This window comes from Mixophyes fleayi, chromosome 4 (assembly GCF_038048845.1).
Source record: "Mixophyes fleayi isolate aMixFle1 chromosome 4, aMixFle1.hap1, whole genome shotgun sequence".
Lineage (NCBI taxonomy): Eukaryota > Metazoa > Chordata > Amphibia > Anura > Limnodynastidae > Mixophyes > Mixophyes fleayi.
Window position 1 is genome coordinate 324,416,478 of NC_134405.1, and position 23,159 is coordinate 324,439,636.

The 23,159-nt window shown below is 41.2% G+C and overlaps 1 protein-coding gene across 1 annotated transcript; it reads left to right on the forward strand.

The window, feature by feature from the left end:
- Positions 1-319: 319 nt before the first annotated feature.
- On the forward strand, positions 320-22,758 carry LOC142150203 (troponin I, slow skeletal muscle-like). The gene is made up of 6 exons (XM_075205411.1): positions 320-355; positions 6,903-7,034; positions 10,633-10,722; positions 12,256-12,429; positions 14,620-14,720; positions 22,616-22,758. Exons 2-5 carry the CDS (start codon positions 6,909-6,911, stop codon positions 14,713-14,715), a joined length of 486 nt encoding a protein of 161 aa, XP_075061512.1. The 5' UTR covers positions 320-355; positions 6,903-6,908; the 3' UTR covers positions 14,716-14,720; positions 22,616-22,758.
- The last annotated feature ends 401 nt before the right edge of the window (positions 22,759-23,159 follow it).

Consider the following 23,159-nt stretch of genomic DNA (forward strand, 5'->3'; position numbering starts at 1 on the left):
AGAATGTACTTGATTAATGATAGCTAAAATCTGATTGGTTACTATGGGCAACACCTCAACTCCTTCTTTTTTTAGAAGGTTTGATAAATCTACCACTTAACATAACATATTTTCAAGAAGTTTTTTTCTGAAATGTTTACTTGCAGCAACCATATTGTAAATTAACTAATTTTCTGTCCCCCCCCCCCCCCCCCCTCTCTTTTTTTATCTGGTTTCCAAAGCAGAGATGTAAGTAGAACATTCACGTAAGTTTAATAAATGACTACCCCTCAGTGTGTACAAATATCTAACCTTTTATTTCCTTTCATTTCAGCGTAAGCCTAAAATTCCAGCTTCCAGGAAGCTTCTCCTGAAGGTCAGTTTATCAAAGACAAAATATTGTCTTAATGGTTATAACAACCTGCAGTATGTATATTGCCTTCATTTTTAAAATTCAGTTAAAGAAAAAATAAAATTACTTTTTTCATTCTTTTAGTGTAAAGAATTTATTTTTTTTGTCTGTTAATCAAAAAAGGTAAAAAATATATTTTTCACTAAACAAACAAGTAAGATGTATACACTACATCCGCAGTATATATATAAACACCAAGGGGTATATTTACTAAACAGCAGGTTTGAAAAAGTGGGGCTGTTGCCTATAGCAACCAATCAGATTCTAGGTATCATTTATTTAGTACATTCTACAAAATGACAGCTAGAATCTGATTAATAGCTATAGGCAACATCTCCACTTTTTTGAAACCCGCAGTTTAGTAAATCTAGCCCCAAATCAGAAGAGATATTCCCACTCTTACACAAACTAGAGACACCTCGCCTCTAATCCAATCTGCCCCGTAGATTTCAGAGGGGGATGCATTATATTTAAAATTTGATGGCCAACTTTACAGTTTATACCATCTATTATGGATGATTGGTGTGTCTATGATGATCTATCACCGAGCACAAGAATTAGGTCGAACCCATTTATGGAATCGATAGTTCTATTATGAATACATTATAGAGTTATTAGAGGAGGATTATAGATCACCTTACATAACTATCTCTGACTACATACAGATTCTCTCTTTTATTCCTCACAAAATTTGCTGCTAATCTTATCAGTTCCACAGTATTAAGCACTTTCTTTGACAGCAAAAACTAACCCCCTTCCCCCCCAAAAAAATGTGCTTGAGGAGAAATATTTTTTGCCAGAGGATCTAGTAGGCACACATAGAAAATTCCTCAATATTCTCAACGTCTGAAAGAGAAAGGGATTTTATTATACAGAATTGCTCTTTAGCGCAGCTCGGTGTACTGAGTGACAGGCGTGAGCAGAGTTCATCTGACAGGCGCCTGGGGGCGGCTTAGAACACAACATCAATTCTGTTTGGCGTCTGACAGATACGCCTCAGTAATCGGCATGGTAGTATATTCTATACAAGGGCTGCAGATGTGCATGAGATAAAGTTCTGTAAAAAATGAAGTCTTGCTGCCATTCATAGTCTTTAAAGTGGACACCATAGAGGCAGCCATTTTGGTACTAGGTAATAGTGACTAGCTCCTAATGAATTCACAGGCGGCAGTTTTATAAATATTGGATCAGCCCAAAAAATGTCTGCCTCCGCTGTATAGATGGCATACCCAGCCTAACTGGGATATCTACCTTTGTTGTGGTTACACAAGTACATGTGTCTGTTTTGGCTCCTTTACTTTGGTGACATCAGAGGATCATTCCTCTCAACTGCCCCGATTTAGGCGGGACAGTCCTGATTTGAGGGCACGAGCTGGGATGGTGTTTATCCTAATTCGAAGGGACAACAAGGTGGCTCAGTGGTTAGCACTTCTGCCTCACAGCACTGGGGTCATGAGTTTGATTCCCGACCATGGCCTTATCTGTGTGGAGTTTGTATGTTCTCCCTGTGTTTGCGTGGGTTTCCTCCGGGTGTTCCGGTTTCCTCCTACAGTCCAAACACATATTGGTAGGTTAATTGGCTGCTATTAAATTGACCTTAGTCTCTCTCGGTCTGTGTGTATATTAGGGGATTTAGATTGTAAGCTCCAATAGGGCAGCGACTGATGTGAGTGAGTTCTCTGTACAGCGCTGCGGAATTAGTGGCGCTATATAAATAAATAGATGATGATGATGAAGGGACTGGCGCAGTTACTGGAATAAAAATGTCCAGAATATTTAGGTTTGTGTATTTTAGTAACAAAAGGAATCTCAGAAGTAAAACGTCCATTGGTCTGCTGGTTAGGGAGGGCTCACCAGTCCAGGATATGGTTGTGACTTGCCATAGAGACAACTATACATAATCAATGGAAGGGGTTAGTGAGAGTATTAAACTACTCCCTAGGTGGTATTCTGCCTAAGCTCTGTGAATACTCAGTGGATAAGTCACTTCTCTTGTAGGAGAGCTACTTGTTTGCATATTGTCACTTAGAAGTGGATTAACACTCTCCCTAACCCCTTTCACTGTTTCTGGGAAGCTCTAGATATATAGAAAGTCCCAAGAAGAATAATCAGCTATAATGTTATTATTTAATATGCTTTGTTAAATATACATACTTAAAACATAATTGACTAATAATATAAAAGATGTATTTAGCCCCACCTACAAACCATTAAGCCACGTCACTCACTCTTCATGCCTCCCGCACTAACCAGGCAGTAAGTACATGTACTATAGAAAATACCCGGTTCTGGGGGCACTACTGTGTGGCATAGTATGAATGGAGGGCACAACTCTGTGGCATAGTATGAACTTAGGGCACCACTCTGTGGCATAGTATGAACTGAAGGCACCACTCTGTGGCATAGTATGAACAGAGGACACTACTTTGTGGCATAGTATGAACTGAGGGCACTACTCTGTGGCATATTATGAACTGAAGGCACTACTCTGTGGCATAGTATGAACTTAGGGCACCACTCTGTGGCATAGTATGAACTGAGGGCACCACTCTGTAGCATAGTATGAACTGAAGGCACCACTCTGTGGCATAGTATGAACAGAGGACACTACTTTGTGGCATAGTATGAACTGAGGGCACTACTCTGTGGCATATTATGAACTGAAGGCACCACTCTGTGGCATAGTATGAACGGAGGACACTACTCTGTGGCATAGTATGAACTGAGGGAACTACTCTGTGGCATAGTATGAACTGAGGACACTACTCTGTGGCATAGTATGAACTGAGGGCACTACTCTGTGGCATAGTATGAACTGAGGACACTACTCTGTGGCATAGTATGAACTGAGGGCACTACTCTGTGGCATAGTATGAACTGAGGACACTACTCTGTGGCATAGTATGAACTGAGGACACTACTCTGTGGCATAGTATGAGCTGAGGGCACTACTTTGTGGCATAGTATGAACAGAGGACACTACTTGTGGCATAGCATGAACAGAGGACACTACTTTGTGGCATAGTATAAACTGAGGGCACTACTTTGTGGCATAGTATGAACTGAGGGCACTACTGTGGCATAGTATGAACTGAGGGCACTACTCTGTGGCATAGTATGAACGGAGGGCACTACTCTGTGGCATAGTATGAACGGAGGGCACTACTCTGTGGCATAGTATGAACTGAGGACACTAGTCTGTGGCATAGTATGAACGGAGGGCACTACTCTGTGGCATAGTATGAACTGAGGACACTACTCTGTGGCATAGTATGAACGGAGGGCACTACTCTGTGGCATAGTATGAACTGAGAACACTACTCTGGCATAGTATGAACTGAGGGCACTACTCTATGGCATAGTATGAACTGAGAACACTACTCTGTGGCATATTATGAACTGAGGGCACTACTCTGTGGCATAGTATGAACTGAGGGCACTACTCTGTGGCATAGTATGAACTGAGAACATTACTCTGTGGCATAGTATGAACTGAGAACACTACTGTGGGGCATAGTATGAACTGAGGACACTACTCTGTGGCATAGTATGAACGGAGGGCACTACTCTGTGGCATAGTATGAACTGAGGGCACTACTCTGTGGCATAGTATGAACTGAGGGCACTACTCTGTGGCATAGTATGAACTGAGGGCACTACTCTGTGGCATAGTATGAACTGAGAACACTACTGTGGGGCATAGTATGAACTGGGGGCACTACTGTGTCTCATGATGAGAGGGGATATGATGACATGGGGGAGATTGGGGAAACATGATGATGAGTGCGGGTGACAGATGACATGAAACTAGTTCTAAACACTCCCCCTGGGTGGTGCTATACACCCCTCCAGGGCACGAGTATCCCTCTCTAGATTTCCTTGGGTGTACATCCTAATGAATCACGACGGTACATATATATATATGTACCACTGTGATGCTTAGTAAATAGGCTTTCCCATGCAATGGGAAGCTATCGCCACCGGTGGTTACCAGTGTTATTGCAAGCAGTAACCTTTTGTTGTCTAGGTCTTTTTGCCCTTTAATAAATTGTTACCTATGGACAAAAACAGAGATTCCATAGGACAGATCTTCTGACACTAAGGGCTAGATTTACTAAGCTGCGGGTTTGAAAAAGTGGGGATGTTGCCTATAGCAACCAATCAGATTCTAGCTTTTATTTATTTAGTACCTTCTACAAAATGATAGCTAGAATCTGATTGGTTGCTATAGGCAACATCCCCACTTTTTCAAACCCGCAGCTTAGTAAATCTAGCCCTAAGTGGCTCTCACAGATGCAGTATGGGGTCCATTACTATTTTTTAAAGTGTGAACTAAAGACCATATCAATACGTATCTGTCTATGTGAAATCGGAACAGGGCTATGGTCTGCAGGGCTCTGAAACGGTTACAAATTAATAGCCGGCAAAGTCTGAGTGGAGAAGGTAAAGGGTCATTCTGCAAAAGCAGAACTATAAGCTTCTGTACAGGACACGTCTAAAGATCATACTGTCATTTTCTCTGAGGGTATAAGGCTAATGTGCCCTTGTACAGCAGACACAAGACTGCAGAAGTCAAATCGTTATGTAACGTGCTTGTGAAGGGGATTTATCTTGTGTCGCAGACTCCGTCTTATCTGGCCGCCCAGAGATGCCGAAAAACAGTTCTCTGAATCAGCAAGTGGGAAAGAACAAACACACAAACCAACCATCCAACAGCCTCACTTAAATCCAATGCAATCATCTTATACAGTAAATACACACTTGTGTACTTCACTTACCGTGCAGCCATCCGAACACGTGCACACATAAATAACACACGTTGCATGACTGCATATTACAAATTACATGACTTGCAAAGTTCTGCTATACTTAAATGCACTCAAATGTACTAAGTTTGCACTACCACTAAGTCATTTTTGTTTATTAAGGTGCCCCAGGAAAAATGGCTGCATGGAGATTGTGTTGTTTCCCCACCCATAACCCCTCTACAGCTGTTTAAAATTGATTAGCTTAATTGATTTCCCCGCTCTATTACAGAACTGGCTGCATATAGCAGAACCTTGGTACTCCGACTGGGGAGAGGGGCATTAGTTAATCTAGGCGGTAGTACAGCTTTATTCTAAGTTTCCTTTAATAGACATAAGATCACCTATAAATTCTTTATAAATGCTTCCTGGTTATTTGTCCTTATACATTTTTCCAGTCAGACAAAATTAGATAAAGTTAATTTGAAAAACAATAATAAAAAAAAATATTTTAAAACATTCATTCATTGAAAAGTGCTTTATTTATAGAATAAAGCATTTTTTTCTTACATTATTTTAATATGTTGGCGATAACAATATTGCTTAAATAGGCTTCCCCATGCAAAGTCATGGGGAAGCCATTGCCAGCGAAAGCCAGCGAATCACACCGCCGATACGGTATATCGTTGGCGACAACAGCGCTATTTCTGTCAGTAAGCTTTTCAAATATAGGGTGAAGCAATAAAACAAATCCATACTTGCCAACTCTCCCGGAATGTCCGGGAGACTCCCGCATTTTGTGAGAGTCTCCCGGACTCCCGGGCGAGTGTGGCAATCTCCCGAATTCTGCCCACTTCACTAGGAAGTGCCCCACTTCCTAGTGAAGTGGGCAGAATTAGATCCCAAACGCCGCGATTCCCGGTGAATCGCGGCGTTTGGCCCCGCCCCCGCTGTCAAATGACGCAATTTGCGTCATGACGTCACAGGGGGCGGGGCCGAAATGACGCGATTTCGGCCACCCCGCCCCTTCACGCCCCCCTCCACTGGCTGGCTCCCGGAAGGGAGCTGAAGAAAGTAGGTAAGTATGAAATAAACAAAACACTATTTTCAGCATTTTGATTGATTACTCAGCCATGTCCACCTGCAAAAAAGGTACTTTACCAAGATAGACAGCGTACCCGATGCCATAGTGGCACGATGTCTCTATATTACATGGCTACATGGCATTACATGGATTAAATCTGCACTACCAACTAGGGAAATATTTTACTAATGTTTTCCCTCTTTCTAGCCATAGCCACAGGGCCTTCTACATACAGTTATTCCTGGAGCTCCTCTGCTTCTCTCACAGCACAGGCCAAAAACCAAAGAGGGTTTGAGAGGACGCACCAATCACAAGCTGCAAGCAAGAGATTGCGGGTTGTTATTGGTCCTCCCGCTCACACCCCTCCTCTCCGTTGCCATCTAATTGATTTGCCGGTTCTGCATTACAAAGCCCAGGGGGTAGATGGCTGCATGTAGTACCCCCTGGGGTCTGAGCTAGGGAAGGGGGCACATTAGCAGTATTTTACTAGTTAGCAGTGGAGCTTTACCCTACACTGTTTTGTAGACCTGTAGAACTCTCATGTTAATTAGTAGACTTCTAAAGCAAGGTTTCCAGGAATTAACACAGTAATAATAGTGAAGTTTAATTAAAATCTGCCCGCTTGCTTTTTTTTTGTTACCAGTGGATCACTACATAGTATATTGTTGATTTCCTTTGATAGACTCTTATGCTGGCAAAAGCCAGTGAGGATCTGGAAAAAGAGATTAGAGAAACTGAAGAAGAGAAGAAAAGGACACTTGCAGAGAAAGTTTTACCCTTACAGTGCAACGGGCTGAGCCTTCAGGAGTTACAGGTAAAAAATTGGCTTCCCTAATTACTCAAGAACTACTGTTTACATATTTATTAATAATTGAATGTGATTTACGTTGACATTTATACAAATAAGTCTATCCTATTGGACTAATGGCCTGATTCATTAGTGATCTTATCTTGTGCAAAAGTTAAGATGCTTATTTTTAAGAAGAAACGGGGAGATAAGAGTGAAGTTAAGATGGGTTTTCATCTTAATTTTAGAAATTCTTCACTGAAACTGGGTACACACTACACAGTTTTAATCCAATAATCGGCTAAATCAGTCGACATACGACCGCTCGTTCAAAAGTCGGGTCAGTGTGTGCAGTGACACGATGGTCGAAAGTCTGCCCAAATGGAAGATTGTCGCCTCATTTGGTTGGTCGTACCGTTTAATATTTTCGTTCCAATCTCGTTTCCATTGTGTAGTGTGTATAAACTTCCGACGGATTCACAACAGTGAGTACGAAATTACAGTCATTGCTCACGACAACATGGCTGTAAAAAGTTGCTAAAGGGACGTCCACTCTTCCCTTTATCGTCCTAAACAAGGCTAGTGTGTATGCAGTCCATGGACCGAGCGATCGGACCATCGATCGAATGTAAAATCGATCGGCATAAAAAGTTGGTGGAAAATTCTGTAGTGTGTACCTAGCTTTACGCAGTGTATTTTGCGTCTTATCTCCCTTTTCTGAGCATGCACAGAGTGTATTTTCTTAAGATAAGCAAAAAACAGCAGATAAGATCACTAATGAATCAGGCCCTAAATGTCTCTAAAGGCTATATAACAATTGTTCTACCTTCTTTCATTGTTTTAATGAGATTGTCTCTATAGAGTGTCAGATGATGGCCAGTAAACGTTATCCTGATGAGCTCTAAAAAAAGGGAAACAGTCTCTCTGTTTAAAGCATTGATTTAAAGGGCTACCATGTAAACAATATTAACCAAAAGTCTATTTTCCATAACAGAACAGGTTTATTGCATATTGTCATAGGGAAGAATCAGATAGATCGCTATAATTGTTTTTTATTGTTTTAGTAAGGATGTCTTTGTATTGCTTCACATGCTGACCAGAAACGTTTATCATGTGTGTCAGCTAAAGCCTCTAAAATGCTTTAAAATTCCAGTAGGAAAAGTATTACTCAAAGGGCTTATTTGCACATTGTCCTTAAGGAACAGTTTACAGATATTCCTAGTTCTTCTCATTGTTACAAGGACATTTCTAAGAGTGTTGCAAAGAGGATGACAGAACTCTTGAATAAATCCATGATTTACTCCTGTGTCACTTTACTTTCATAAATATCTTGCACAATGTGTCATGTATTCTACACAGGGTGCTACAAACACCACCCGCTCCTATAAGTCATGGCTGGAGATGTTCAAAATTGTTTTAAAATAGAGATGCTCAGGCTCTATTTTCCAAAAACCGAATTGGATCTGAATCAAGGCAAAACGTCATTGTTTGCGTCGTTGAAGTTTGCGGGTTTTGGATACCATAAGTACTTCCCTCCCCAGGAGATCCAGCGCCATTTCTCACACAGAAACAGGGGTAGCAGTGTTCTTGTCACTCTCCAGTCTCCAGTGTCATTGCTCAGTGCCATTGCTCACACAGAAACAGGGGTAGCAGTGTTCTTGTCACTCTCCATTCTCCAGTGACATTGCTCAGTGCCATTGCTCATACAGAAACAGGGGTAGCAGTGTTCTTGTCACTCTCCAGTCTCCAGTGACAATGCTCAGTTCCATTGCTCATACAGAAACAGGGGTAGCAGTGTTCTTGTCACTCTCCAGTCTCCAGTGACAATGCTCAGTTCCATTGCTCACACAGAAACAGGGGTAGCAGTGTTCTTGTCACTCTCCAGTCTCCAGTGACAATGCTCAGTTCCATTGCTCATACAGAAACAGGGGTAGCAGTGTTCTTGTCACTCTCCAGTCTCCAGTGACAATGCTCAGTTCCATTGCTCACACAGAAACAGGGGTAGCAGTGTTCTTGTCACTCTCCAGTCTCCAGTGACATTGCTCAGTGCCATTGCTCACATAGAAACAGGAGTGGTAGCAGTGTTCTTGTCACTCTCCATTCTCTAGTGGCATTGCTCAGTGCCATTTCTCACACAGAAACAAGGGTAGCAGTGTTCTTGTCACTCTCCAGTCTCCAGTGACATTGCTCAGTTCCATTGCTCATACAGAAACAGGAGGGGTAGCAGTGTACTTTTCACTCTCCATTCTCCAGTGACATAGGCTCAGTGCCATTGCTCATACAGAAACAGGGGGGGTAGCAGTGTTCTTGTCACTCTCCATTCTCCAGTGACATTGCTCAGCGCCATTGCTCAGACAGAAACAGGGGTAGTAGTGTTCTTGACACTCTCCATTCTCCAATGATAGTGCTGAGTGCCATTGCTCAGACAGAAACAGAAGTGGTAGCAGTGTTCTTGTCACTCTCCAGTGACATTGCTCAGTGCCATTGCTCACACAGAAACAGGAAGGGTAGCAGTGTTCTTGTCAATCTCCACTCTCCAGTGATAGTGCTCAGTGCCATTGCTCACATAGAAACAGGAGTGGTAGCAGTGTTCTTGTCACTTTCCAGTCTCCAGTGTCATTGCTCAGTGCCATTGCTCACACAGAAACAGGAGGGGTAGCAGTGTTCTTGTCAATCTCCACTCTCCAGTGATAGTGCTCAGTGCCATTGCTCACACAGAAACAGGAGTGGTAGCAGTGTTCTTGTCACTCTCCAGTCTCCAGTGTCATTGCTCAGTGCTATTGCTCATACAGAAACAGGAGGGGTAGCAGTGTTCTTGTCACTTAACAAAAATTGACTGGAAATTACTATAAATTAATGTTATTGAGGTTAATAATAATGTAGGAACAACAAAAAGAGCCAAATTATGTGATTTTAGCATTTTTTAGCAATTAAAAAAAAAATCAAAACCAAAACACGTGAGGGCAGTTTTTCCAAAACCAGAACCAAAACACAAAGTTAATACAGATCCAATACCAAAACCAAAACACGAAGTTAATACAGATCCATAACCAAAACCAAAACACGAAGTTAATACAGATCCATAACCAAAACCAAAACACAAAGTTAATACAGATCCATAACCAAAACCAAAACACAAAGTTAATACAGATCCAAAACCAAAACACGGGGGTCAGTGAACATCCCTATTTTAAAGGGGTTCAAGTTTGTCAAATCCGCTCTGAAGTTTGAAATGTTGCCAGAAATTCTCAAACATTAAATATAGTAAAAGTTTTGAGCTGAATTTGAAGGCTAAATGGCTTGAGCATTTTCGAACATAATTGCTACATTTGAACAAGTTTTAGAATGCAATCACCGAACTTTGAACCTTGATCCTCGAACACAAGCCGTAAACATGGAGCCGCAAACTCAAGTTTGCGCTTCCAGCATGTCCAAGCCCCCTGGAACATGAATTTGATCAAATTGTGAACCGGTTCGAATTTTTCCAGGATCTCTTGACATAACTATTGGATGTACTCATAAAATTATTGTACAGTATGTACCTTAAAACATTTAGGTATTTGAATTAATTATTGCATCCTAATTAACATACTGATTTATATTTCCTTCTTTTTTTTTATTTTAGAAATTATGCGTGACACTTCACAAACAGATCGACTGTGCAGATGAGGAACGTTATAATATCGAAGAGAAAGTCAAAAAGAGTGATTCGGAAGTAAGATTGCCCTAATACACAAAGTCACTTCTTTATTGCCAGTTTGTTGCTATATTTAAAGAGAAAATTATCCAATCCGCACAGGAATACTTTTACCCCTATTTTATTACTCTCAAAATTGTATCTTATAAATGCATGTTTAAAAAAAGAATATAGAAACATACAGTTGTTTATTTTTTAGTGGATATAACACTTTGCAGGAAAAGTCCACCAGGGACAGCAGTGAAATACGAGGGCTCAGTGGAAATAAGGTCATCATGATTTTCTATGGTCTTCTTTGCGCCTGTCTATGTAGGCGACATAGGTGGTACAATACGGAGATCAGTGGATCTTCCTGAGTCGCTACTTTCCCAGTTGTTTTCTCAAGTTAAACTGAAGACACATGGACCTGCCCAGATTGGTGGAGCTGAAATAGCTCTCTTACTCTTACACCTCTCCCTCAGTCTCAGTGGTGTGTTATTTTTCCCTAGGCTACCAAAATTAGCTACTTATGCAAGTCACACCAAACAAATGACTGAGACGTCCAATAAAAATCAGACTTAAGTCATTAAGATCATTACCAGGGATGTCGCTAAATATTGTAGCAACATCATCACCATTTATTTATATAGCGCCACTAATTCCGCAGCGCTGTACAGAGAACTCACTCACAATCTAAATTCCCTAACACACACACACACACAGACTAGGGTCAATTTGTTAGCAGCCAATTAGCCTACCAGTATGTTTTAATATGTCCCTAATATAGACACACACTCACACAGACACAGACAGACAAAGAGGGAGATAGACAGACAGGGAGACAGACAGACAGAGACTAGGGTCAATTTTTGATAGCAGCCAATTAACCTAGCAGTATGTTTTTGGAGTGTGGGAGGAAACCGCAGCACCCGGTGGTAACCCACGCAAACACAGGGAGAACATACAAACTCCACACAGATAAGGCCATGGTTGGGAATCGAACTCATGACTCCAGTGCTGTGAGGCAGAAGTGCTAACCACTGAGCCACTGTGGAATATGTCTAGAGATAACCGACAATGGTCTGTGTCTGCTGATCTTACAATGCGAAACAGGTCCCAGTCATGTTAGCCTTATATAGTTTGGCCACCTACATTTTTGATAATAGACAGAACCTTATAATTAAAAGCATAAAACATTTATTTCCCATAGTAATGTACATTTAATATAGTTCAGTACGCTTTGCAATCCAGGGACCTATTTGATTGAAGATTGGAAATTTTCATTTTCTATTTTACTCGCCTTTTACCGTATCTAAAAGAGAAATTTATTTGCCAGGGGAACCGTACGGAGACACTACTTTCTCAGTAGAGCCACAAGTATTTTGCAATAAGAACATAGCCCAGAGTTCATGCAATATTAAGAAGTCCCTGTCCAAGGTAATACTTGTACTCCTGAGATTAAATGAGAAAGTCTGGGTCCCCGTACAGTCCTGGGCCCTAGTTGTGTCTCCAAAGATCCCTCTTATAACATGCCGCCACTTTAATCTGAATTGTTCTTTTTTTCCCCCATAGCTTAGCGCTTTAAATCAAAAGATTTTTGACCTCAAGGGAAAATTCAAGCGCCCTGCTCTGCGCAGAGTCCGCATTTCAGCAGATGCCATGCTTAAAGCCTTGCTGGGAACCACGACCAAGGTCTCCTTAGATTTGAGGTCTAGCCTGAAATCGGTGAAAAAGGAGGATGAGAAGGTACGTTGCTTGTGAATAATACATCTGTAGTGGGCTTGCTGTAGTGCTGTCCTCGCCCCAGTCCACTTCAAAGCACTTTCAATACCACGCTCACCGGTGCCAGGTGGTCTAAATCGGGACCATTAGGAAGTATTTAACATTCTGCATCTCGTCAACACATCAACAAGTATAGACGAAGAAACATTATCTTTTTAGAATCCGTGTTTGAATCATTTGAATAACTCTGTGGGTCAAACACAAGGCTTTTTCTTTATTTTAATTATTATGTGAGCAATCAAATCTCTGATTATAAGGATCAGTCCAATAGCCTGGATTTGTCAGAACACTAATGATATAGCGCTTTTTGTTGATCAATCACGTCATTGACCACACTAATCCCACCCACAGCCTGGATTTATTAACCAATAAGAGCACTAAGAATCCAAGGAGCATCTTGCCAACATTCTAACTTCAAAATCATTCTTAGCCGATGATGTCTACTACCAATAAAAACCTATGGTAATTATAGATTTATGCTATGTCTTCGTACAGGTTCTCTATGTCCTATATACAGGACTCCAGGACATGCCATGTCCCCAAAGATGCCCTACCCCACCATTGCCACTAGGCCATTCCCCAAAGTTTTTATATTGTGGGCGGTTTATCATACATGAATAAGATTGACAGGCTGTCTCAGGGAAGAGACAATAGGATTATAAAATGCAGAGAATAAGAATGACAGTGTACTGAAAGTGAGCTCTGCATACAGACTTTGTAACAAATAAAATCTTATATTATATGCGATTATATATGCCCTTATGTAAATTATATGGATATTAAAAGTCACTGAGGCCTTGTGACTATATAAAAACCTAAGACTCTGGGCCAAGTGCTTTAATACAGGACACAGATGTCTGACGTGCTATTCGAAATAATTTATAGTCGGGAGTGCCTTATTGCCTATACTTATATTTACATTTAGGGGGAGGGGGTTCTTTGCAGGAAAGGGCACAGACGTTTTCTCCAAGCCAACGGATGCAATTATTTCATATCCTGATTTTGCACCTTCCACTTGTAGTTTTACGAAAAGCGATTTCTAGACGCACATCGATAGTAAAAACTATTCCTGGTGACCCCTAACTCTAATGATTAAATTAAAACATAAGGTAAACTGAGCAGTATATTAGGAGAAAAACAGAAGCCTAAAATTAGCAACAAGTTAGTCCTGGTGACGTTTCACCCTTTCCACCAACCGCGTTGTCAGGTGGACTCACAAACCTGCAAGGCCAGGCACAGATTGATTTTTCGGGTGTAGTTGCAAGGAGCAGGAAATGCGCAAATATCATGAAACACGTTAGGAACGCAACTAGGTGCTTTTACGCAACCGAAGGAGCAGTGCGGGTTTGCATGTCTTGCAGGTCGTGACGGAGTCTTGGTGGGACCTCTCATAATTGTACATCTGCATATGTGTGTGTATTGCTATAGTTGTTTATTAAAAGGGAGTAAAAAAACAAATTCAAATAACAATACTGTTTTATATCAAATCCGACTAAACCTGTTCTGTATCTGGGTGTAGCATCCCATGTAAATCTCTTACAACTTCACTAGCAATGACAGTTTTACTAGTGGCCTGAGGCTCTTTGACTATGCCTATTATTTATGCTGCACTTTCTATGCATCGAGGTCATTAAACAAGAAACATTGTTCCTATGGATGAGTGCATGCCGCACTGTACAGGCAAATAACAATAACATTCATTAGTAAGAATGGTGGTGAACTCTATAACCAGGTAGTCTTAGGGATGGGGGCCCACAAATATCTCACTAGTCCCATCTATTGTGTATTCTACTCTTCCTCTTAAAGGGTAACTACACCTTTGGGAGTAGTTCCGTAAGTTTATCATGAAAGCAATCAGACCCTACATGGAGGTTCCAATTTGGAGAGAGCCAAGGAGAGACCCTTACAGTTACGATAAAGGGTAGCCATTGGGCGAGAGCAGTTGTATGTTTGCAAAACTTTTCCAACCAAAGGTGGAATTATATAGCTTTAGATTTGCGGGATCATCAGGATCATTCATTTATTGTTGACATTCTTCCCTGAATTATACTGTTGTTATGGAATAAATAATATATTTTGCTCATCTAGTTTCTGATATCATTGAGCCATATTTGCCAAGAGGGTTTTATGTTTTTACTGTTTCCGCCGTCACAGGAGAAAGCTGTTGAAGTGACTGATTGGCGTAAAAACATTGAAGCCATGTCTGGGATGGAGGGCAGAAAGAAGAAGTTTGACTCCAGTACAGCATAAGACAGGTAAGAAGAAACACCAAATGGTAGTGACATTAGAGTATAGAGTATATGGGACCTGAGTCATTAAGGGAAGTAAGGCAAAAAAAAGGAGTAAATGTTCTCTGGGGAAAACCATGTTACAAGGCAAGGGGTGCAAATTAGTTTATTATTGTGATCATAAGTTAAATACTGGTTGTTTTTCATCTAACACACAAATACTTGATAGCTTTATTTTTACACTGAAATTTAAAGTTGACCTAGGACTTGCCCTACCCCAACTATAAATCTGTTCCATCATTTTAAATTGACCCCCCCCCCCCCCCTCCAATGCAACATGGTTTGGCCCAGGTGCAAAGTTACTCCTTTTTTATGTTTTGCTCTCCTTAATGACTCAGGCCCTATATCTGCAAATATATCTATGATGCATCATATCTATTCACTGGAGAGTAGTCCGGTAATTTTATCTGGGCCTCTTAACCTTATTTCAAAAACAAAACATTACGCCAGTAACTTCTTGTGGTTTTATTGGATTGTATTAATCGTCCAATCAGATGCTGCGTTTTCTTAAACATCAGTATTTGATTCCTTTCTAGGTTCTCCAGGCCATACTGCCTGGAGAAGTCTGTTATACATTATTCTTCATCAGCCCTATGTCATTAACACTGAGAGCTCCGGAGCGGACGCACCTTTCTATTAGCCGGGGAAAACACCGCTTAGTGCCATTGAAGGATAACTATGCCCAAAATTATGTGTTGTTTTGGGTGGAGTCCGAAGATATAAAATAAAAACCAAAAGCTTACTCACCTTCTATGTTCCATTGGCCGGATACGCTGGGGCCCCAGATGCTTCTAACACTCTGCACTCCACTCGCCATAAATCGCAAACAGTTTACTCCGCTTTATTATTTAATTTCAAAGATTAAAGAACAATAGCAGACCATAAAATAGTTAGGTAACTGTGTGCTGTGACACTTAATATATGGCTACACTTTACTCTAGGCTTGCTTGGCAAACAAATGTTTCAACTTTAATTAAGGTGTTGTTGGTTATTAGGGTAAAGTTTATCACTTACGGTATTGATTGTTTTATACGTCACTTTGTCAAACGGCTTTCTCCCACGCATACAGTACATTATATGTTGAAAGTAAATGTCAGACGCTCTTAGATCCAGATTAAACTGAAAATTTCAATGTTATTTTTTATTTAAAAATAACTTAAAAACAACAATTAAAATTTTGAAAGAGAAAATAGAAAAAGTAACTTAAATTATAGGCCGTATAACTGTCATACCATACATTCTGCAAACATAATTGATATACACGTACTCTGGAGAGCTAGATCATTGATTTTTGGAGTAAACTCCTAGTTGCGTTAACAGGGTAAAAGTAACTATGATACAAATAACGGAAAAGTTTTTTACTAATTTTATAATTATTATTATCTTGTATTTATAAGGCTCCACAAGGTTTTTGCAGCGATAAAGGGGGTTAGAACATACAACAAAATTACATAAGTACATAGAGATAACAACAATGTGTACAGAAAAACCGAATAGTAAATGCATGGAAGCAATTAACAGAACCAATCGTGTAGCATAAAAAAATACTTCAGCGTAAGATAAAACAGGGGCGGAAAGGAGGACAGGGTAGGCAGACATGAGACATAGGGTAGAGGACCATGACTGTGAGAGCTTACATTCTAAAGGGAGGGGGCAATAAGAGACAATTGGAGGAAATGGGAACAGTAGGCTTAGTGGGGGTCACTATAGTGCAGAGGTCTGGAGAGGTACTAAGGCCATGATGTAGAGAGGCCTAGATTAGGCAATGATGGTGCAGAGGCCTAGGTGGTACAGAGTCCTGGACGGTCCGTTTGGTGCAGGGGCCTATTTGAGCAACGTCCAAGATGGTGCCGGGGTCTCGAAGGTACAGATTTAATAGATTTTGGTAGATTTTATCTGTTTAATCCCCCTGTGTAATACACTCAAAATAAAAAATAAAAAGTTATATATTTCACTATACTGTCAAAAGAAAGCCTTGTCTGTTCTGAGAAAATGTGAAACCTACTAGGGTAGACAAAACAAACAATCTGAAAATTATTCTCTGTTTAACCTACACATAGCAATACTATAAAATGTGGTCTGGTCACATAGGTATCAACTACCTAGGTCATTAAGGGGTTAAGTACAGTTTTTGTATTTTATATGTTGAATAATTTGAGTTTAGTTTTAAAGTTGACTGCAGTTCGAAAAACGTATTTTAGTAAATTGGTTTGGAAAGTTCCCAGTTCTTCTCAGTACTACAGCAACGACGTGAAGGAGCCGATGCCAAGTTGGTCACACAGGCGTCCAGAATGCATGCGCGGTACAAATGTGCAGATTTTACGCTACGCAAAGAGGAGTTCGTCCAACTTCTCAGCAGCACTAAGGTCTAACTATTTGCAGAGTGCAGCAAGATTGTTCCAACACAGTAAAAATATTAGACCCCAGAGTGTTCCAAACAGTATAGATATGTGTCTGAATAGAGAATGGCAGATACATTGGATTGAAGATATTCTTATTTTTCCACCAGTAGGAAGTATAAAATGTAATATTAATACAATGCAAATCATTTTGGGCCTGATTCATTACGGAAAGTTAAGCAAAATTAAGCAAGTAAGGCAAAACCATGTTGCATTGGAGGGGAGGTAAATTTAAAATGTGATGGCAGATTTATAGTGGTGGTAGGGCATGTCCTAGATCAACTTTAAATCAACTTTAAATTTCAGTGTACAAATAAGCTAACAAGTATTTGTGTGCTGCATGAAAAAACAGCCAGTATTTAACTTATGTTCAAAATAATAAACTAATTTGCACCCCTTGCATTGTAACATGGTTTTGTCCAGAAAACTTGAGTAAACTTACTAAATTTTTTGCTTAACTTTGCCCTCTAACATTATCTGGGACATATGATTAAAAAAAACCAAATATGTGGCGCACCATTAGAAAGCACATTTGAGAGCATTCAGAAACCCCTTATATAAAGTGTCTCTGCTCCTGTAAGGATGTTCCAACTTCTTCTCCTTGGTATAGTCCTACTTCTTAATTTCTTTTGTCATTTAACATTGTGCTGCTGTGTGACTGTTCTCGCAATACACAACTAAAGGGCTCGCTGACAGTATGGCAGCTAATAAGATTTCCTTGGTGTCACTTCACTGTGTCTTTGTCAGGCTAAGTTACAATACACCCTGGGGAAACCCACCCCCCCCCTACCCCCAAAACATTACCCTTAAAAAGCTGATTCACAATGATCTGCAGCTAAAATTGCAGACTAAATAGTTGACTTTCAGCCAAAGATTATATTATTTTGAAAGGTGAGTTACACCCATAGTAAAATCAACGTTATTATTATCTAGCAAAAATCATCTTACACAGCGCTGTACAGAGAATATCTGTCACTCACATCAGTACCTGCCTCATTGGAGCTTACGGTCTAAATTCCTTACCACAAACAGACTAGGGTCCATTTTGTCAGAAGCGAATTAACTAATCGTGTCTGTTTTTTGGAGTGTGGAAGGAAACCGGAGCACCCAGAGGAAACCCACACAAACTCGGGCAGAACATATTGCACACAGCTAGGGCATTGGCTGGGAACTAACCTATGACCCCACGTTGTGAGACAGCAATGCTAGCCACTGTGACACCGTGCTTCTGAGTAAAACTTGCGCCGTTTATTGTACTGTATTTACACCGCGCCTGCTCACAAGTAGAGCGCACAAATATGTGCTCATGTAGAGTTGTGCGTATCTGCCACACATGGCTGCCAAGAGGAGTTCAGGGCCCAGGTAACAACTTCATGGGGCCCCCCTTATAGCTGAGTATTGAAAAAAACATTTTCACCGCCGCTGAGTGGTAATGGGTGTGCTCATACAATTGGGCCGTGGCTATGCATCATTGGAGCGTGGCTAGCTGGTGAAAAGCGCTAGGCCACCCTCCTACAGAGAAAAACCCTGCATTGTTGTGCACACCATTGCCACAAGGGTGCAGTGCCCGCTCACCGGAGAGCGACAGCACTCCTGAGTTTCACGACATCTAGCACCATAGTGTAGTATATAAAGAATGCAGTGTGTACATAAACAGTTCACAGTCTTGGCCTGCCCCTTACATTGGGCAGAACACTCACCAAAAATTGGGATTGTCCCACTAGAATCACTACATTACACACACTGTGCTGCTCTCTCCTACCTGTTCTTGTCACTTTCACCACCTGTGGCTGCCGGTTTCTTTAGTTGCGGCTTGTCTGGGTCCTGGAATGTTGGGGGCCCTATTTGGGAAAAAATGGGTACATTTAGAAAATTACAACCAGCCCCGGCGTTAAATCAATAGCACCCACAATTAATAATTAGGCCTTCCTCCAACCCCAACATTAAAATAATAGTATTCCCATTTAATAAATAAACCTTTTTCCCTCCCTCCAAACAGCTCCAGCAATAAATTAATAGTATTTACATTTCATAAATATATCTATTTCCCGCAACCATCGTTGCCATTAAATAATTCATAGTCACATTTAATAAGGAGATCTCATTCACCCCAAACTCACCCCCTCATTCAATAGCCCCCAAACCACCCCATCTTAAATTAATAGTCCCCACTATTAAATTGTCCCACCATCACCATACAAACAAAATTGTACCTATTAATTAGCTACCACCTACCTCACACTACATTACCACAAGCCCCCTGTGTCATCACACACATTACCACAAGCTCCCTGTGCCATCACACACATTACCACAAGCCCCCTGTGTCATCACATACACGTTACCACAATGCTGCCCCCCCCTTCATCACACTATGCCATCCTGCCCCCCTCTCCTTCATCACTGTGCCATGCTGCTCCCCCCTCTCCGTCATCACTGTGCCATGCTGCTCCTCCCTCTCCCTCATCACTGTGCCATGCTGCCCCCCCTCTCCATCACTGTGCCATGCTGCCCCCCCTTCATCACACTGTGCTATCCTGCCCCCTTCTCCTTCATCACTGTGCCATGCTGCCCCCCCTCCATCACACTGTGCCATCCTGCCTCCCCCTCTCCATCACTGTGCCATGCCCCCCCCCCCTCTCTTTCATCACTTGGTGCCTTTTTTTCTTCCTCTTGCCTCCGTTCCTTTACTTACCTTTGTATTGGCTTCTTTCATTTCATTACATCTATTTTCTTCTCGTCTCCCTTCTGTCTTCTGGGTCCTCTCTGCGCCGCTCCTCAGTGAATGCCGGACGTGACTTGATGACATCATGCCCGACATTCAGTGCAAACGGAGCAGAGAGGAAGGAGGAGGGATGCTGACACCGCAATCACGGGAGTATTTTTTTTTTCAGTACCATGCTCCCCCACCAACAAAGGGGGCGAAACCACCGCCAACTAATCCCCACCCGCCATGCAAAAAAAAAAACCAAGAAAAAACAATAGTGGGCAAGGTCCCTGGCATGCCCGGGTCGGGTAATTACATTTCTTTGATCGTGCATATATTATAGGATTGTATGGGCGTATTTTAAAACTTTTTTTTGCTATATTCATTCGTACGCAATATAGAATATTATATCTGCTGTATTATATGAAGCCAAATAGTGATTATGTTTTTTGTTGTCAAAACAAATGTTAACAAATGTTTCTTGTGATTACGACCTGGTTGTGCGTATGTGACTATGCGTATATGGCTGACGTAAACCTGGCGTTAATGCTACAGGTGCATCCTGAGAGACGCTCTATTTTTTACAGGCGGCTTTTTTAGCTTTATTTATGCCCAACATGTAGATCAGCCCTAGGCCCGTAGCGATCATTGGAAGAAGTGTTAAGTCTATGCTGACAGGGAGAGACAGTCTTTCATCAATGAGCCAACACTTTCATAAATCTGTGTCTGCATTATGTACTCTCAGTGTTCACCACTTCTGCACATATGACGAGAGCTGTACCTTGAAGGGCAGTATTCATAACCTGCACTTTCACATCACTGCTTCTCCGTACTCGTAAAAATGCGACATACAATTGTCCATGACCAAACACGGGCTCTGGTAAATAAATACCCACACGGTCAAGAGTTTGAGCCCTCAACTGGTAAATTTAGCCTTTACTACTCCTCCCACGGGGGGAAGGGGGGATGATGGAAGTTAACTGACTTCACTATTATAATTTTTTTGTCAAATAATGTCAGTATACCAAATCAATTGGTCAATTGGATGAGCCCTTTCTGAGAAAATAGTTTTTTCCACACACACACACACTAACACACGCCGCTAGGCTTATATATATTAGATAATACTGAGATAATATAACGCGGGGCAACTTGCAGACTCTGCAATTCTGCCACACTAGGCCCAGGCTTTTGTGGCCTTTCCTGGAATCTGGGCCTATATACAGCCCGTAGTATGGTTATCATTGTGTATTTTAAGGTTCTTCACTATAGTTGTCCCCACCACATTTCCTAGAAGGATGTTCCATGTATCCAACATTAGCCACAGATTAAAGACATTTCCTCCTGGCCACTTTTACTGTGCTGAACCATAGCCCCATCTCCTTACTGCAGTAGCGGTCCAAGGTCCCAACAACCATTGTCTTTGCCCTATCTCTAAAAGACACAGATGGGAATAATTCATTCCTATTCCAGTCCGTATTTCATTTTATGAAAATTATTAAATAATTAATTAATTAATATATAAACTAAAAACAATAATGGAGTCAAGAGCCGCCTCTACACAGCAATGATATTCGCTACTTTACCTTCGCAGAGTTTGGTTAAGACCCCCATGCCCCTTAAGTAAGCAACATATTGGTTTGGGTCACCTCCATTCCCTCCTTTTGACCAAAAAAAACCCCCACACACATAAAAACGGGTTATGGTAATCTGGGTCTGGGTCCCTTAGTGCTCATCGCCCTAGGTGGAAGACTAGGTTGCCTAATGGATGATCCGGCTATGCACCTGCATAGTACTTGTTTGGTGTTACTGAAAGCCTCTTTACAACAAGAAGTATGTACTATGCCAACCCAAGTTATTCACTGCATGATCTCCAGCCCTTATACTAGTACAGTTAACGTGTGCAGTCTTGTCATGTTTGGTTTACTATATGCTCTGCAGGGACAAACGCAGGATTTGTAGAAGGGGGTTTCCACACCATTCCACCAGTGGGCGTGACCAGCATGCATGGGGGCGTGGCTATAATATTAGACAGTGCTTGTCTGCTCTCCAACTCTTCCTATCCTATAATATACATGGGCAATGCTGCATGCATTACTGTTAGGTGCACGCAGCTCTCCCTTTTCAAGCAGAGCTGTGTGGAGCGGGGAACAGGGACCAGCCACCTCAATTATACAGTGCCACAGGTTTGGAGGGCGTTTCCGGGTACTAGGAAACCCCCCTCGGTTTGCCTTTGCTCTGATATCCTTTGCCATATGCCATCATCCAATTGCAGAAGCAGCATCCACAAATGTAAAAATCATAGGGCTTCACCAAAATTCAGCCAAGCACTGGTGGTGTTTAGCTAAATTCAGATTCAGCTGAGTTCTTTAGTGCAGCAAGAACTTGTTTTCAGGAGCTAAAATTACAAGTAGGACTCTCCTCTGCAGCAGACCAACCTTTGGTGCAGGGAATACGGGGCCAGGAGGTGAGGGCGCTCCCCCATCTCTGAGGCCCCTCATAGGAGACCCCCGCATCCCTCTTGCCTCCACGCTGCCCCCACCTGAGATTTCTGCCCCTGACTCTCCTCATTATTTATCACCTTTGTGTATAACGACAGTATGCAGCTTCTGCACCATTTATACAGAAACTTAGGGATATTTCTGTACCTGGGAAATACTTATAAAAAGACAGACACACAATTAAAAAAGGATCAATTTTTCAAAAGAAACAAAATTTGATGACCATATAAAATTGTTCTTTATTTTTATTTGCAGACCAGAAGAAAAAGAATTGAGCGGTTTGAAGATAAGACCATCATCACTTATGTTACAAACACCTTTATTTGTGAAACTCTGTTTACGTTCTTCGTCTCACAAATTTGTTTTCAAACGGTCACAATAAAAAAAATTAAAAATGATTTTACGTCCATATAAATATTTGGTTTAAAAGCATAATTTTACGGAATACAAACATGATTTTGATAATGTTTGCGTCATATTTTTTGCTTAATATGCTTAAAGAGGAAGTAAAGCCACTAGTTGATATTACTGTTTATACTTCACTAAATACGTCCATTGTTCTCTCTCAATGTTTTGCTGCAGATTGTTATGTTAGGAGGGAGGTGCTTCTCTAATTAACAGGCAGAGTTTGAGTGACAACTTCTCAGATTTGCTAGGCAAAAAAAATAATTCAATTATTGTCACCTGTTAATAATATAGTCATTCATGACTAAACATTAAAAATATCCAAAAAAGTGTTTTTTGTCATCCCCCCCCCCCTCCCCATAGAATAAATTTGTTAGGACGTTATTAAAACCTG

Bases quoted from the DNA above. Each gene is read 5' to 3' on its own strand.
- LOC142150203 (XM_075205411.1), top strand. From the start codon at position 6,909: ATGCTGGCAAAAGCCAGTGAGGATCTGGAAAAAGAGATTAGAGAAACT. The intron at 10,723-12,255 runs GTAAGATTGCCC...TTTCCCCCATAG, and splicing joins TCAAAAAGAGTGATTCGGAA to CTTAGCGCTTTAAATCAAAA. The intron at 12,430-14,619 runs GTACGTTGCTTG...CCGCCGTCACAG, and splicing joins TGAAAAAGGAGGATGAGAAG to GAGAAAGCTGTTGAAGTGAC.